Source organism: Podarcis raffonei, chromosome 3 (genome assembly GCF_027172205.1).
Source record: "Podarcis raffonei isolate rPodRaf1 chromosome 3, rPodRaf1.pri, whole genome shotgun sequence".
In the NCBI taxonomy this organism is placed as follows: domain Eukaryota; kingdom Metazoa; phylum Chordata; class Lepidosauria; order Squamata; family Lacertidae; genus Podarcis; species Podarcis raffonei.
In genome coordinates, this window is record NC_070604.1 from 101,535,307 (window position 1) to 101,553,063 (window position 17,757).

The 17,757-nt window shown below is 44.4% G+C and overlaps 1 protein-coding gene across 5 annotated transcripts in view; it reads left to right on the forward strand.

Moving 5' to 3' along the window:
• Nucleotides 1-1,830: 1,830 nt before the first annotated feature.
• The window catches only part of MTA3 (metastasis associated 1 family member 3), a 118,903-nt gene continuing 102,976 nt past the window's right edge, over nt 1,831-17,757 (forward strand). For 3 of the 5 annotated variants that reach the window (XM_053383331.1, XM_053383329.1, XM_053383330.1), the window contains exons 1-3: nt 1,838-2,133; nt 11,478-11,545; nt 14,582-14,675. In XM_053383331.1, the coding sequence (XP_053239306.1) occupies nt 2,106-2,133; nt 11,478-11,545; nt 14,582-14,675 (190 nt within the window). In that variant the 5' untranslated portion in view covers nt 1,838-2,105. Of the gene's footprint in view, nt 2,134-11,477; nt 11,546-14,581; nt 14,676-17,757 lie in introns of all 5 variants that reach the window. The other 2 variants (XM_053383327.1, XM_053383328.1) reach the window with 2 other exon arrangements.

Genomic DNA, 17,757 nt, shown 5'->3' on the forward strand with positions numbered 1-17,757 from the left:
ACATCAATTCTGGCTGCAACTGTCAAATACAATTATATTGTCCTACAGCTTGACTCTTGGTGGGAACTAATTTTATATTGTGAATGAAATATCATATAAACAGTAGCTTCAGGATGGATTTTGACAACTGGGAATGAATCATTACCTGAGGCATACTTAACACTACAGACTTACAGTTCATGCACATTTACTTGGAAGTAAGGCCCAATGAGATCAGTGAGACTTGCTCCTAGGGAAATATGCACTGCGGCTACAAACTGGTTTAATAAGCATTTCTTTTCTCCAGGGAGCTGCAGTTCTTTGACTTATGGATGGCTAAGAGAATTCACACCACTCTTAACAAACTCTGATTCCCATAATTCTTTGGGAGAATACCACACTTAAACTGCCATAGAACCATGTTATTTTGACGTGCTCTTAAAAGCAAACCACATGGAGTTTTTCATATTGCATATGACCGTGAGATTAAACATAAATCTATCAGCTTTCCACACCTACTTGGAAATCTGGGGAAGCACAGCAGTTGCAGTGTTTTGTTTAGTCATGCGAACAGAGACTATTGCTTTCCCAAGAGTAGCATTCTGAATATGGAAAGCTTTTAACATATTTTTTTTTGCAGACCCAATCTCTGAGCAGTGTGAGATTCCAGCAGTTCCAGGTGCGCTTACCCAGGGTCTGTGTTTACTTTTGGAAATGAGGCACAGCGGAGACTGTGATGTCTTTATGACATATGGTTTATTTACACTTATATACAACCTGAGCCTAGGAAGGAGACTTTTTGTCTTAATGGCCCAACAACCAGGCTATCACCGCAGCACAGGAGACTTAGCCTAGCTTAATTAGCTTTTGACATTTGCTAACTCCCGGGGATTAGAAGTGTCTAGTACCCAACTTAATACACAGAGGTCCAGCATCCAGTTTTAACACTCCCCGTCTTTCTAACACACCCAAATAGAATATGTAAAATTAGCAAGTATGATGGCCAAAATAAGAAATATAGATGGAAAGATAGTAACAACTGAGTAGGAACAATTTGAAGGGTATTTAAAACAAAGTGGCATTAAGATAAATCTACAAGCAGGGATAAAGCTGTGATCAGCAGCAGACAAAAGAAAGGATCGTGAATACAAGGAGAAAAAAACAGAAAATCAATGGAGATGTAGCAAACTAAAGAATTTGTAATAAGATGTTAACGAAAGATAGGTTTGGAAGTCTGTATTAGATTTGATAGGATGGAAAAATGTATGCCTAATGTTTACTGAACAATGCATTTTTTTAAATAAAAAAAGTACTAACACCCACTGGCTTATAGAGGTCTAGCACTCACAAACTCATCATAGTAGGGTATGGCAAACAAACAACCAAGACCAACGTGGTCTTGGTAAACACAATTATGGTGCAAACGCGCGCATTTATTTGTATTTTTGCAATTGCATGTATTGAGCGAGGTATGATGGCCAACATGAAAATCTGAAGCAGGAGCTCCCACCCCACGCTCTCCTAAACACTGCACCCCAATGCCAGCGCCCTGCGCCCCATTTTGCAGAATGCACCTGCGTCTCCCACCCCCCCCCCGCGCAGGCAAAACATCCACCTGTCCCTGCTAGGCGCGCGCGCGCAAAAGGACCACGTACCCAAAAGGGGCACCTACTCCTGAGCCACCCCCAACTGGATCCCTTCCTCCCCCAGCCCCGGAGACAGACCCACCCGAGGGAACTTTTTAACCCTTCCTCTCCCCGGCCTTGGGCGCACACGCACGTCGGCGTGGGCTGTGCGCTCTCGGCGTCGCCGGCGCCGCCCGCTCGCAGCCAACTGCGCTCTCCGCCCTGCCCAGCGAGGCGGGCCCGGATGCTCGGCCTTAACCCTTCAGCTTCCCGCGGCTTCCTCCCTCCGCTCCCTTCCCCCACCGCCGAGCGAGAGGGCCGAGGAAGCGGCGGAGCCGCCTGGCACCCTGTTGTGGTGCCCGGCGTAGGTGGCGACAAGGGCAGCGGCAGCAGCGCCGGCGGCAGCAGCAGCGGAGAGAGCTGGGCGCTCCTCCCCTTCCCCAGCCCGGCGTCGGCGGCAGCAGAGGAGGAGGAGGAGGAGGGCGCAGAGAGAGCGCAGACATGGCGGCCAACATGTACCGAGTGGGAGGTATGTGGGGCTGGCGCGGGGGGTCCTCAGCGCAGCGCGCCCCCTCGGCTCCCGCGTTTGTCCTTGGGCACCGAGGAGGAGCAGGAGGGGAGGGTCTTGCGCCGGGCCGCCGGGGTCCCGTGGGGCCAAGGAGTGCGGCCTCGCGGGGAGAAGGTGTGCGGGGCCGGCTCTCGGCCGGGCCGGAGCGAAGGGGCGTGTTGAGCGGAGCCGAGCCTGGTGCAGCACCCGCCCCCCGCGGGGAACCCAGCCTCCTCCTCCGGATGCCTTCCCACGAGGGAGGCCACGGCCCACCTGGCCAGGGAGGTGGAATTTGGGGAGAAGCCCCCCGCGGCCTCTCTTCCGCGGGAAAGCGGGGGGAACCGCGCTCCCCGGGAATGGCAGTCTCTGCGCTTCCCCAAGGGGAGCCGGCCCAACTCTCCCTCCCTTCCCCATTAATGGAGTGGGGGAAGCTTCCGAGGCCTCCCCGACCCCCTCTGGCTAGAAGAAAGCTCTCCCTTCGCCCCTGGTGTGTGGGAACTCTTTCAGGGGCGAGGGAGACGCAGGGCGCACCCCCTATTCTGACATCACGTGTTCTGGGGTTCACCCCCCCAGCCAATTCAACGTGGTCCTCAGCGTCCCCCCCCCAATATTTGCTCTCGTGTGAAAATTGGCACAAGGTCGCAGGCCTCTCTTTTGTCCCATGGGATCCAGTTGGGGTTGCTCCAAAGCAAGTGGAGTGGATAGGAAAAAAGGATAACTGGTTTGTAAAAGGATGGAGACTGGATAGGGAGAGAATTCTCCTTTTCGTTATAACTGAAAATGGGGAGGCGGTGGCCCCGTCCCCAGTTAAATTAGATGGCGGTAGCAAGTGCTTTTTCCGCACAGAGTGTAGTTAACCTCTGGGATTCGCTGCCGCAGGAGGTGGCGAAGGCCAGGGCTGGTGTCAGGGGTTGGCATCACACCAGTTTGGGAGTGGGCAGGTGAATGGGCAGTATTGGCAGTGGTGAGAGCATGAGGTGAGCCCTCAGAGAGGCACTCCCTCCCTAGGGTATCCCCAAACCTGAAGCTGGCCTGACACTGGTTTAGAAAGGGTTCAGTATAAATGGTCGTTGATCATAATGTACAGAAGGTGCATATCAGTAACAGTGTATTTGTGGGTTTCCTAGGAGCATCTAGGTGGCCTTTTTCTGGAAGTGGGATGCTGGACTTGATGCAATTTTGATAAGATTTTGAACCCCAAAGGGTAATACTAGAGGAATCTCTGCTTCTTAAGTGCCAATTCATTCAAAATGGCAGCACTTATTTTCTCTGTGTGATTGGCAACTTGGGTGTGGAGAAACTCTAATCTGAAATGGCCATTTAAATGGGAGGGCCACTTTCCTCTACATAGCTGTGCACACACAGCTGTGAGAGAGAGAATAATGTCTGCTTGGGTGAACCAACTTTTAAGGCCTGGTTCTCAGAATTTGCTCATTGAGGAGCATATTGTTGCTGTGAGGTGGAAATGGGCAGGAGGAGAAAAACCATGTACACCACCTTCTGATCCTTGGAAGAAAAAGGTGGTATATAAATGTGATAAATAATACTTTTGAAGTGCAGATTTGGGCACAAGTGATGGGAATAGAACACCAGAGAAAGCTAACATGTCAGGGAGACAGCATGCCAGACTGTCACCATTTTGTAAGTACACTACTGGCAAATCTAGATACCAATAAGTAAGTACTGGCAAATTTAGGCTGTGCAATTAAAGTGGATTTGGTGCTTATGGCCAAGAAAATACAAATAATAATTGCAAGTATTTTTATGGAAAGAATAGTGTTGGGGAAAATGCACTGGAAATAGTGGGATTGTATCATAGGGTTGCCATTCGTCCAGAATTTCCCAGACATAATCTGGAATACTACAGTCGGAAGCAGTGTCTGGGCGGAAATCACTAAAAGTGTCTGGGAAAATCCAAACGTATGTTGTCGGTAGTGTCGTTTTTGGTGATTTTCCTTAAAAAAAGTTCAACAACTTTGCCAAAAAAGAGCTCAACAGTGATGTATAACCTCCACATGGATTTTGTGCAAACAAATCTGGATGAATGCTCGATAAACAGGTTGTCTGGAAGACCCCCTAGAACCTTTCTCCCTAACACTATTTATTTAAAACAGAAGTGAGGAACTTGTGGCCGTAAGTGATGCCAACTCCCATCAGCATCAGCCAGCATGGCCAGTGGTCAGATGATGCGAGTTGTAGTCAAGAAATACCTGGCAGGCCACAGGTTTCCTCTTCGTGATTTAAGGTATCAGCATAAAGATTATTCCAATAATAAAGGTTAATAACATGGATAAGACGACTGTTTGTTTGGAAGAAGGTGCATAGCAGTTGAGTGGAAACTTTGGCCCTTTAGATCAGGGTTTCCCAGACTTGAGTTGCTGGGAATTCTGCATAAAAAAAGAACTGTGCTGAGGGAGAACAGAAATGGAGAAGGACAGGGCAGCCTGTGCTTGAAGGTTGGAGTGCTGAAGTCCAGCAGAGAAGACATGAACAAAGAGACAAGACTTTTCCTTCTTCTGAGGAAGAAAAATAAGGGAGTGGAGGGCTATGAGGAAGTTTAGGGTCAGGTTGAAGGGAACTACATCCTCATAGCCCTGCAACAAACACTGAAACACTTGACCCTCTGCTTATTCTTCCAGAAGGGAAAATCCATGGATACTTTTGACCCCATTGTTGGCCTTTCCAGCATTCAGTCATTGGAGTCCCAACCGCAGCCTGAAGTGCTACATCTGGGACTCTGATTTAGTACATCATCAGTGCTTTATGAAGACTAGGCATGGCCCCCAGAATAATAATAATAATAATAATAATAATAATAATAATAATAATAATTAGTAGTAGTAGTAGTAGTAGTAGTAGTAGTAGTAAATAATTCAGAGAAGCCTAGCACACATGTTTCTGAGGATGAGCTGAAACATACATAGCTTGAGGAGCCTTTGCACTCCTCTTTTTGTGTTAGATGTGCAGTCTTCCTAGGAAAACTACACTGAGGAACAACGAGTTTTTCCTGTTTCCTGTGGAAGCTGGCAGTGCCGGTTGGCAGGCTCTTGTGACACTATGGAGTCACCCTGCCCACTCCACCCACTCTGTTTTATGGTTTTTTTTAAGAAGACAAAAAGACTCTGGATAAGCGCACCAGGTTCCTGAACCCTACCGAAAATCAAAGAAACAGAGACAAAAAAATACCTGGAGCGCAATAGGGGGGTGGAAGGGCAAAACTAGGAATTAGGTATAGGCGTTTTAGCCTTGAGATTCCACCAGCTAAGAATTTAACTGTTGGCTTGAGTTGCACAGATATTTTATATTTTTGTACAAATGCCCCTTATTCACGAATCACTGAAAAACTACCCTGTCTTTACGGCATCAGTGCTCTTTAAAGATTCAGTTTGGCCCAGTGACATCTTACCATAAGAGGTAGGTTAGGCTGAGAAAGACAGCGAATGGTCCAAGGTCACTCAGTAAGCTTCATGGCTTAAGTCAGGATTTGAACCCTGGTCTCCCAGGTCCTAGTCAAACACTCTAACCACTACACCACATTAGCTTTCCTTAGCCACAGGTGCCTTAGATAATGTTAGGAATGCCCTGCCTCTTAATTCTCAGTCTGAGGGGTCAAGTGAGGTAAGGGAAGATGCTACCTGTTCACATGTATTATTTTAGTTGCTTTTGACTTGCCAAAGCATATCCTGTCTTTCCTGAACTCTTTCACGTCAGGAGAAATTGGATGGGTGGTTGCAGTATTTCTGTGAGGCTCTTTCCAATAGAGGGAATATAATAATCTGGATGCCCTTTCACCTGTGTTGTAAGAAAACTTTCAATACTATTGCAGCTGCATTTTTCATGTTTTCTAGTGCCAGGAGACCTGCAATCATGCTACAATCTTCTTTACGGTGTGGGAAAGTGAAATCTTAGGAGAAAGGCGGAGGCATGGCCACTTACCAGCTCACCTGTGGGGTAATTTTATCTTGCTCTGGGCAATTGCTTAATTGCACCTTTGCATTCCTCGCCAGCAGGAGCAAAGAACTGGAGTTGTTACCCTGACCTAATTGTGAGCATCTCAGCTGTTCTCTTAACGATTAATTAATGAACTTCCTCAGCAAGCAAACTTGTTTTCTTACTTTCATGATGGGAGTTTGAGCCTGGCAACATCTGGAGAATTGCCCTGTTCCCTACCTGTGCTCTACATGCTTCACCTGAAAACAAGTGGGACTTAACACACATACAGTATACACACTGTCAATCTAGGAAATGGATGGATCTTTAGGGGATGCACAATTATACTTCCCTGTAAATACTAGTATGTGTGAAGAAACGGGTCAAGTTTGAAAACGTCTGCAAGTAGGATGGTGTGCAATTGTTTCAGTATTTCAAGGCAGGTATGGAAGGGTTTGTAGGTAGTGCAGTGTAGGGGTTAGAGGTTGAACTAGACACTTGGGAACCAGGTTTCAAGTCTTCGCTCAGTCACTGGATAACCTTGGGCCAGCCACTGACTCTTAGCTTAACCTATCTGGCGTGGTTGTTGTGATGCAGGGGCAAACCATGTATGCCCCCTTGAGCTCCTTGGCGGAAAGGTGGGATATAAATGTAATAAAAAGAATGATAAGGCTGCCTTTCAATTTAGAGATGGACCTGTTGAACTTATATTTCTATCTTATACAGATAGAGAGATACGGAGATATATATCTTTTAAATAAAAAACTTTAAAAGCTGCAGATCGTCAGTACCGTCTTTAAAGAAGCAGTCTCCCTTTTCTCTTATGCAGGAGGGAATGCCTCTCTTAAGTTAATACACCTGCTACAGCAAATGCATGCATCATCTTGAAACAAAGAAAGTTGTCTTGTTTCAGAACCATTGTTGTTACGTGCGTGCGTATGAAACCAGTGCATTCATTTAACAAAAACTTGTACTTTTAATCAGCTAAGATTTCTTTAGTTTAGTCCTATATTTTCAGTCTCATCAGTCCTATTTTCTTCATCTCATCGTTGAGCTGCCATAGCATAGTACAGGGTTAGCCAATGTGGTTCCCTCTCTTGTTGGACTCCAGTTCCTATCATTCCTGGCCAATGGCCATGCTGGCTGAGACTGATGAGAGCTGTTGTCTGAATGACACCTGCAGAGCAAAATGTTGGTTACCCCGGCAATGGTCTTTGTAAACATCTGCGCTTAGCCACGAACTCACTAGATGGCCTTGAGCATGAACTCTCTTTAATCTCAGCCCTTCTACGCTTGTCTTTTCAAACCGTAATATGGGACTGATGATGTTCACGCTGGCTTTGTTTAAATATTATTCCTCCGTTACTCATCCTCTCCTGTGCGTTGTATCAGTCCTTTCTCTTGTATGAAGAAAGTGTAAAACGTTTCATGTGTTTCAAGCTACGGTTGTGATTTTTTTAAGTGAAAGTATTACTGTTTTTTCTCTCTTTTGTCAACCGCTTTGAGGTTTTTATCTACAATCAAATGGCATATAAATCTTAAGAAAGAAATAAAATTGAAAGGAGATGTAGACTGCTGCTCAGCCTTGTAGGTCTGTGACTGACCGCCTTGTGATCCTTGGATAAAGGGTGGTATATAAATAAATAACTAGGAGGACAGTGATGGGGAACTTTTTTCTACAAAGGATAGTTGACTCATAAGGGAAGTCGTTTTGGTTAGCCGCTTGAAGCCTTTGGAGCGCAGCAGGAACTCGCACTGCGCTCCAAAGGCTTCGGGTTCCTTTCTCTGAAGCCGGGATAGCAAGACTCTCCTGGCTTCAGAGAAAGGAACCCGAAGCCTTTGGAGCGCAGTGAGAGTTCCTGCTGCGCTCCTGAGGCTTCAGGTGGCTATCCCTGAAACCTTGGGAGCGAGAGGGGTCGGTGCGCACTGAAGCCTCCGGAGCACGGAGGGAGCGCTCCCTCTGTGTTTCGGAGGCTTCGTGTTGCTATCGCTGAAGCTAAGGAGCCTGCATTCGCTCCGCTCCATAGGACGCACACACATTTCCCCTTCATTTTTGGAGGGGGAAAAGTGCGTCCTATAGAGCGAAAAATATGGTAGTTTCTATGCAAGTTAGATTGATCTGCACCAGGATAACATTCCATTTTGTGTTAGAAAACTCCCTAGAGAGTGATCTAATTTGTCTTGAAACTGAACATTTTACAGGGAAAAATGAAGCATTTGGTAGGCTGGGGCGTGGGGTGGAATCGCTCGACACCACTGCTCTGCTACCATATCTTTGCATTAAATGAGGGCTGCATGTGGCCTATGAGCTGCAGCTTCTTGTTTTCTGTATGAGAAGTCCCGAGAGCAAGGGACACTCCTCAGAAGTAGGACCACAGCTCACAGGTAGAATGAATCTGTTTATTTCGCTCACTGACCAGAGTTCTCACAGGTAGAGCACTCACTATGCATATAGAAAGTCTCCAGATAGAGCAGATTGGTGGTATGAAAAGGTTTCGTCTGAGACTTTGGAGAGCTGCCGCCTGTCAGTTCTGGGATGGATGGACAAAATTGTCTGAGGCTGCTTTCTTAAGGTGTTGCATGTTTCACCAAATCACAGAGACAAAGTGAAAAAGGCAAAGTGACTAACTAGACATGGAAGCAGATCTTCCTTTTCCTCAAGGGCTACTGCATTAGGTGATTGGGTGTATCAACAAGCTCTCTTCTCTAATTTATTTAGGTCCTGCGTTCCTATAAGTGCAGTGCTGTGTACACTTAACTCAGGAATAAGTTTTACTGGATATAATTGGATATGCTTCTGAATGAACATTCATAGAATCAGTAGTTTAGTGGAGCCAAGCCACACTCCCAACATCAGTGCTGCTATAGCTTACCCAGATGGCATTTGGCAAGGCTACACAAATGCACCAGTGGAGCCAGCACTCTTCTGGTCTACCTGTACAGCTCCCTATCCAGGCCAATGCTATCCAGATAAGCTGCAGTGGCACTGCTCCATCACACAGCTTGGTGTATCGGATGTGAGCTGTCCCCAACACCTACATCAGGCATAGGCAAAAGCCAGCCCTCCAGATGTTTGGGACTACAATTCCCACCATCCCTAGCTAACAGGACCAGTAGTCAGGGGTGATAGGAATTGTAGTCCCAGATATCTGGAGGGCTGGAGTTTGCCTATGTCTGGCCTACATTCCTGCTGAAGTCTAGTTAAAGTCTTGCACAACCTGATTATTATTATTCAGATTACGAGTTGTCCAATCAGTGTGATGTTCCTCCTAGGGAGTCATGACCATTTCTTAAATTTTCAGACCTAAAAGTCTTCCCTGGTGCAATGGTTTGGAAAAATGCAGGAAGTCGCTTGCAACGGCCGTGGCTAAGCCTACTTCCTTCAGACATCTTGCATGAGTCACGATGGATAAGGAAATTGTTTCAGTTCTCAGCTCTCCCTTGCTGTCCTGCACACTCCTTTGTTGACATTGATAGTAAATGACCAGGTTAAATAAACATTGCATTTGCTTTCTACTCTTTGGGGTTCAATCTCTTGAGTATTACTTTTTATTGTCTGTGTTGGTCCTACAGAAACAATGTTCATTTTCCTACTGTCTAACTACTTAAAGATTATTTAGAGACACGTGGGGTGTGACCAGAAATTGAGAAATTGTTCTTCTTGTGTGAACTGTCATTTCCTAATTCTAGCAGAGCACAAGATGTTTGATTTTAGCTTCTTTCTCTCTTTTCAGTCTGGTAATCTAGAATTATACATTAAGTGCAGCGTGTATAATCTAGAAGTAAAACTTTGCATAGGTTGAAGCTTTAAATGTAGTAAGCATTGGCTCATGACTCTTTGGACATCTAGGTGCATCTAGTCATACATGGATGCTTCTTGCATGAATTTTGGTATTTGGATTGGTTTTAATCAGCGCTGTTGGTGGTTTTCTGCAATGTTCATAGTTCACCAGAGCACCAGATGTTGTGCATAGGAACGTCGGAAGCTGTCTTATTATGCTGAGTCAGACCATTTGGTCCATCAAGCTCAGTACTATTTACACTGGCTGACAGTGGCTCTTCTGGGTTTCTGGCAGGGAGCCTTTCCAACTCTAGCTGGAGATACTAGGGATTGAACCTGAGACCTTCTGCATGCAAAGCAGATGCTCTACCACTGAGCTATGGTCCTTCCCTCTAAACCTGGCCATGCCTCATGCTGGGATATTACGGGACAGATGCTGCAGTGAGATAAAGGCTTTGGTTGGGATCAACACAGTCCCTTGTTCTGGAGCTCTACAGAATTCTCTCAGTTGGTAGAACATGAAGCTCTTAATCTCAGGGCTGTGGGTTTGAGCCCCACCTTGGGCAAAAGATTCCTACATTGCAGGGCGTTGGACTAGATGACCCTTGGTCCCTTCAGGCTCTACAATTCTGTGATTTTAGACACAAGTGGAGTCTCATTTGACTTGGGATGGGTGAATGCAGGCTGTGCAAGAAGCAGAAGAATATTGGTATATGGATGCATTGTGTTAATATTTCAGACAATAGTGCTGACTAAAAGAAGCTGTGTTATGGAAGGATAGTATTGCAGAAATGTTAACTCTTTAAATGATGGTTTGTAATAAACATCACACAGATTAATTGAGGATAAGGCTATCAGTGGTTGCTTATCCTTATGGTTGTTTTCTATCTCCAGCGTCAAGAGGCAACATACCTTTGAATGACAGCTGCTGGGAATCACAGGTGGGGAGAGGGTTGTTGCAGTCAGGCCTTGATTACATTCTAGTTCGCGACACCCCCCAACAACAACAACAGCAACAACCAACTTACGGAATTAGAGAGAGAGAACACGAGAATGAACCATGAGACTGTTGTTTTTGCTTCCGCAGACTAGCATGGCTGCTATCCCTCTAGTAATAAGTTCATGCTGCTGTAACTTTAATTTTTTGGGTTGCTAACTTTCCGGGGTGGGCTGGTTAGGAAAAGGGTCCCATCTGGTAGAAAGTTTTATACATCATCTTAACTTTGTAGCTGTAATTCACAAATGGTTTTGCTAGCACCGGATTAATTCATTTCAATTGCACAAAAGAAATTCTTCTAGTACTGGTGTTGTATGTGAATCTCCCACTGTGTAAAATATAAGCCATTGTATAAATCTTTGCGGGGCTGAATCGTTAGTGAGGTTCCACTTGGTTCATCCTAGGAGAGGCAGAAGAGAATTTATTCATGAGCTATAAGCATCTAAAACATAATAAGCTCACATAATTTGTTAGCCTTGATTTAAGGCTCTGTGAACATAGAATTAATGGCAATGTATGCTTGGATTTTAAGCATGAAGCTCTCGGGTTTATTTTTCAGATTTATTCTCATACTGTTTTCTGCAGAACTTTAAATATATTTTCACCTTTTCATTACAGATTATGTTTATTTTGAAAACTCTTCAAGCAATCCATATCTGATCAGGCGAATAGAAGAACTTAATAAGGTACATGATTATGCAATCTTTTGTGCCACTTGACAAAAAATTGAAGCCCTCCACAGTAGAATGCAGAGGTGTAATTCTTTTATAAAATATGGAAGTTATTCCACCCCCCTCCCATCTCTTGAGTGAAGTTTGTCAAGAAATGCTTTTTTTCCAGGGCTGCATTTTAGAAAATGAAATATACTTCAATCTGTGCCACAACTGAAAAAAAATAAGCCCGTGCCACCTAATAGATCATTTGGCTTTGTTTAGATGAACTGTGATTTAGTACTTGCGTTCTCCCCTCCTGGCTGCTGGAATCCTGGGGGGGGGGGCAGGATGCAACCTGCTGGAGACAGTCTGGAGGTGTGTAGAGAGTATAGCATGCAATGGAAATCCATAGCTAGGTGATTATAGGGGGAGCCTGCAAAGGACAGATGTCAAGAGAACGAATGTCAGAGTGGAGCAGGACAAGGATTAGCTAAGCACACTCTGCAAGGTCACAGATATAGCAGGTGACTGCCATGCATCTAGTAACTGCCTGAGCTGAGCCTTGCATATCGATTGGCTCATGCCCAGGAGTCTGAACCAAGCCACTTTTGCTTTGGTGAGGAGTGACTCTTTGATGAGGTTGCAGCCTGACTTGGAGCCCAGCAAACATTAGGAACCAAGGAAGCTTCCTAATAATAATAACAATTAAAGGTAAAGGTACCCCTGCCCGTTCGGGCCAGTCTTGCCAGACACTAGGGTTGTGCGCTCATCTCACTCTATAGGTCGGGAGCCAGCGCTGTCCGCAGACACTTCCGGGTCACGTGGCCAGCGTGACGAAGCTGCTCTGGCGAGCCAGCGCAGCACACGGAACGCCGTTTACCTTCCCGCTAGTAAGCGGTTCCTATTTATCTACTTGCACCCGGGGGTGCTTTCGAACTGCTAGGTTGGCAGGCGCTGGGACCGAACGACGGGAGCGCACCCCGCCGCGGGGATTCAAACCGCTGACCATACAATCGGCAAGTCCTAGGCGCTGAGGTTTTACCCACAGCGCCACCCACGTCCCTTTATAATAACAATAGTAGTAGTAATTTATATGCTGCCCATCTGACTGGGTTGCCCCGACCACTCTGGGTGGCGTCCACAAATCAAACACATTAAGCACAGTAAAAACATCAAACATTTAAAAACTTCCCTATTCAGGGCTACCTTTAGATGTCTTCTAAAAGTCAGATTATTGTTTTATTTCCTTGACAACTGACTCATACCAAGTCAGGCCATTGACATACACTGGAATGTGCACCTTACTGCAGATGCTGTTTATCCGTGCTGCATTGCTTTTCATGGGGTGCACATTCTGAAGTTTAGTATTGTCTCCTCTTACTGGTAGCGACCAGAGTGGATTTGATTTAAATAAAATCGATTTAAATCACAATTTAAATCACTAGTCAGTAAGACTTGATTTAAATCATTTTTTTTTACAGAAAGACTCATTGTTGCTGGTATAATCTTAATATTTACAACCAGAGGAAGGTTTCATTTTTGGAATAATAAATTTTTGGAGTAGTTTTTACAGTTATATCAAAAATTACTGATTTGGTTATACTATTAGAAATACAGAGACAGATAATTATGAAATTATTGTGACGTTTAATAAGTTAACTGTTTATATTTGGACAACTTTTCTGCTGTACTTTATTGGAAGGAGAAAAATAATCATTTCCTTAATAACAATTTAAACAATTTATTTTACTAAAGCAATAACATTATAGTATATGTATCCATGTTTGTTAACTGATATGGTTAAACGTTGTTTCTTTTAAAAAACACTTAGACTATGAGTTTTAACACACATGAAAAACTTAAAACAAATCCTTATTTCCTGATGAATATCTTTTGGACTATAAAGGTAAAGGTAAAGGGACCCCTGACCATTAGGTCCAGTCTCTGGGGTTGCGGCGCTCATCTCACTTTATTGGCCGAGGGAGCCAGCATTTGTCCGCAGACAGCTTCCGGGTCATGTGGCCAGCATGACTAAGCCACTTCTGGCGAACCAGAGCAGCGCACGGAAACGCCGTTTACCTTCCCACCGGAGTGATACCTATTTATCTACTTGCACTTTGATGTGCTTTCGAACTGCTAGGTGGGCAGGAGCTGGGACCGAGCAACGGGAGCTCACCCCGTCACAGGGATTCGAACCGCCGACCTTCTGATCGGCAAGTCCTAGGCTCTGTGGTTTAACCCACAGCACCACCTACGTCCCCTCTTTTGGACTATAATGTAACTTAAATAGAAACCTGTCTTTAAAAAGATTTTTCCTCCAAAAGCACATTATTTTTAAAAACTGATTTAAATAAAAAAAAATCTGAGTTTAAATTTTTTTTAAAAAAAATCATTGATTTTTATCCACCCTGGTAGCGACTCTCCAGGGTTTCAGACAGGGGTCTCTTCTAACCCAAGGGTGGAAAAAGTGCTGCACTGTTGACTCCCCAACTGGAGCAGCCAGCAGCATCTCCTTCCTATCCTGGCTGTTCCCACTCCCCAGTCGGAGAATGCAGCAATTTGGGAGGCAGGGAAACGTTCAGCTCTTCAGATGTTGTGGGATTACAACTCCCCTTATTCCTAGCCAGAATGGCCAGTGGTCAGGGATGATGGGAGTTGTAGTCTTAACAGCATCTAGAGCAGCGGTTCTCAACCTGTGGGACCCCAGATGTTGTTGGACTACAAGTCCCATCATCCCTGAGCTCTGGCCGTGCTAGCTAGGGGTGATGGGAGTTGTAGTTCAACAACATCTGGGGACCCACAGGTTGAGAAAGGCTGATCTAGAGGGTGCCAGGATTCCTATCCCAGGATTAAGAGATGGGAATGGTTGGCCTGATAATCTGCCACATACTCAACCATAAAAAAGATGGAGATAAACTTTGGCTGGGGGACGGGACGGGACGGGACGGACAGACTAATGAGGTGGAGGTTTATTAAACAATTAGTGCTTTCCCATAGCCAAGTTTTGCTGGCCATGTGTTCCACAATTGTGAGACATTGATTTGTTAATGGGTTGTGTTGTTTTTGCAGACTGCCAATGGCAACGTTGAAGCAAAAGTGGTGTGCTTTTACAGACGCCGTGACATCTCGAATAGCCTCATCATGCTTGCAGACAAGCATGCAAGTAAGTAGATTGTTTCCTTCAGAAACAAACTGCATGGATTCTGCAGTTGTTTTCTGTGTGCGTGTACTGGAATGTACATCTTCATGCAGATGCAGTTTATCCACAACCCGTTGCATTTTAAGTGCCCTGCATTCCCGCACAGCTTCACTCTCACCCCTAGGGTGGAATTCAGCTTTCACCCTTTGCTTTGTTGCTTCTGGAAAGAAGGCTGCTGATAGCGATTTCTGCCAATACTCCTTTACTCTGCAGCCCTCAGCAAAATCTGCTCTGAAGTGTTGGGGGACCCTGTAGAATGGATTTCTTAGGATGAAATACTGGTTGTTGAGAGCTGTGCAGGGTCAGAGAAAAATCCCCCTTTTGTTAGTGAACTGCTATGCTGAATCGATAGCCCTTTCATTTGAAAAGTATTATTTCCTCCTTTTTATCGGTGACATAGTTGACGGCTGAATATCTGTGTGGCTTTGCTCAGCAATATTGTATGTTTCTTTTGTATTTATCTACGCAGTGACATAATTCACGATTTGGTAAGCAGCCCTTGCCGTGTCTACACCTGGAAGGTTAATTCCTTTAGCCGTAGTTTCTTGTTGCCCGTGCGAACTCTGTTTTTGTATATGCCATTGAAGCGATTGTTTCTGCTCAGTTCTAATTGGTAACGATAGGAGCAAGATATTTAGCTGAGGCAGAACTGAAAGTTTAGAACTTGACACTCTGCCAAAAAAATAAATAAAAAATAATTATATCTTGATATTCTGCCAAAGAGGGATAGCTTTAATGTAGTTTGCGGTTTCTTTATCTTTCGCAACAAGGCTTCATTATTTCATGCATAAATAATGTGCTAAGTTTTTGGAAATTATCATGGCAAAATGCCGTATTGATTTCCGCCCTTTCCTTACTCTTCCTTTCTTATTCTTCCTTTTTCATTGCTTTGTAACACCCATCCAAGCATATCAAGCTATTTCCCAGTTTTTATATTATTTAGTTAGTTAGTTTATATTATATTTATATTTAATATAAATATAATATAATACTTAATTTATATTTAGTTATTTATATTATTTATAAAATTTCTATACCACCCTTCATCCAAGGCTAACAGGGGGGTTTACAATATTAAAAAGATAGAAATACATACCATAGTAACATACACAAATAATACCCCCCCCCCAGTTTAAAAGGCCATAGATTATTTAATGAGATCATGGGTGAAAAGACAGTTAGTGTATTCATTGTAGAGTAGAGACCGACAGACTTCCACCTTGTAGGATCCATTTAGTTTTTTATTACAATCTTTAGATCTTCCAACTTGACCTGGTGCAAAAAGGCATATGCTTAGAATTCTGAGCCAAGGAACCAAGCAAAATGATTGAATGGAGTTCACTGGTCTTGCACATAAATATCCTTTCTTGGTTCACCCCAGATTGCTTCATTTTGGCAGTATAATTTACAGCAAGAGCTTAGTTATTTTGTTGCTATTACTAAACAACTGAGAGTCAGAAATAATATCAGATCTACTCAGAGATCTCCCAGCAGATATTTTGCCCATCCCTTGTGTAGAGCTAACACAGATTGTTCTTTCTGTGGTTATAGATTATTTCGATGCTGCCTTTCGGCCAAAAAGGCTTCAAACGTGGCTCACAAAGGTTTTTGTATAAAGTGCAATTTAATACAACAAAATCCAAGCTTTAAACAACAACTAAAAGCCCAATGGATCCATGTACCGACCCAAAAACAAAGGAATCAAGGGGTGGGATTGTTAGAATTCCTGCTCCATGGTTGCAGTCATGGGATTGTTGTCTATCACATGACGGTGTATGTTTTGACTCCACAAAGTGGGAAGTAACAGAGACAGGATGTTTGTGTTACTGTGTTCTGTGAAGTGGGATTATTGTCCTTTGTTCATTTTCTCTTTGCTGTCTGATGCTAGAGAGAGAAGGAACCATGTCGCAGTGCTCCGTGTGTGTTTATATGTAAATAAAGTAGATTAGCCAAAATGCTGAGTTGCTGAGGTCTGTTACGCAAGCTGAGAAGACTCTGCGGATCCCTAATCCCTAAGTGTGCCTCCAGATGTTTTGGGACTACAATTCCCATAATCCCTGACCACTGGCCCTGTTGGCTAGGGATCATGGGAGCTGTAGTCCCAAAACATCTGGAGGACCGAGTTTGCCTATGCCTGGCCTAGGCAGTGCGACTATAGGCACACAGGATAGCAGGGATGCCAAAGCACCACATGTCAAAAGACACCTGGATAAGACAGACTATATACAGGTGTTAGATTGTTGCTATTGTTAAACAACTGGAAATCAGAAATTACTGCTGATCTACTTCAAATCACCCAGAGAGCTACCACTAGAGCCTTCTGCTCACCTTAGTGTAAAACAGACAAGTCTCTTAAAAATAGGGGTATTCACATCGTGCATTCAACAAGTGTACAGTAGCACATTGGCTTACGTTACGCTTGGGCGATGTAAACTTCAGGTTGCGAAAGTGGCAAACCTGGAAGTGTTTTGCCGCACGCACATGTGCAGAAGCGGTCTACCGCTTCTCCGGTTGCGCAAACCTCAGGATCTGGCCAGACCTCCGGAACGAATCCTGTTCGCAGCTGGAGGTACCACTGTGTAATCTTTGTACACAACAACTGAGCTGTACAAATCAGCAAGTGTACACTCTTCCACACAAAACACTTGTACATGTGTAGAAATATGGATATTGTGTTCAGTGTAACATGTGAATAAGCCTGTTGTTAAAGCAGAGTGGATGTCAGCCTGCTCAGTGCTTTGGATTTGACTGGTATCTCTGAGAAGGTTGGGAGACAACTGGAGAGGTAAACAAATAATGGAATGGAATGTCATAAGTTCCTTGTGATTCAGCCCTTGAGCTGCTTAAAAGTGTTGGACATTTAGTTAAGCTCTAAATAACAAGGAATTAACAGCACAGAGTGCCTGAACACAAGACGAGACCAAAAGTCCATTGAGTTCAGCATCCTCTTTTTGACTTTGGCCATGGCCTTGCAGATGCCTCTAGGAAGCCTCTAGGAAGATGCCTCTAGGAAGCCTCTAGGAAGCTGAAGAGCAGAGCATAAATG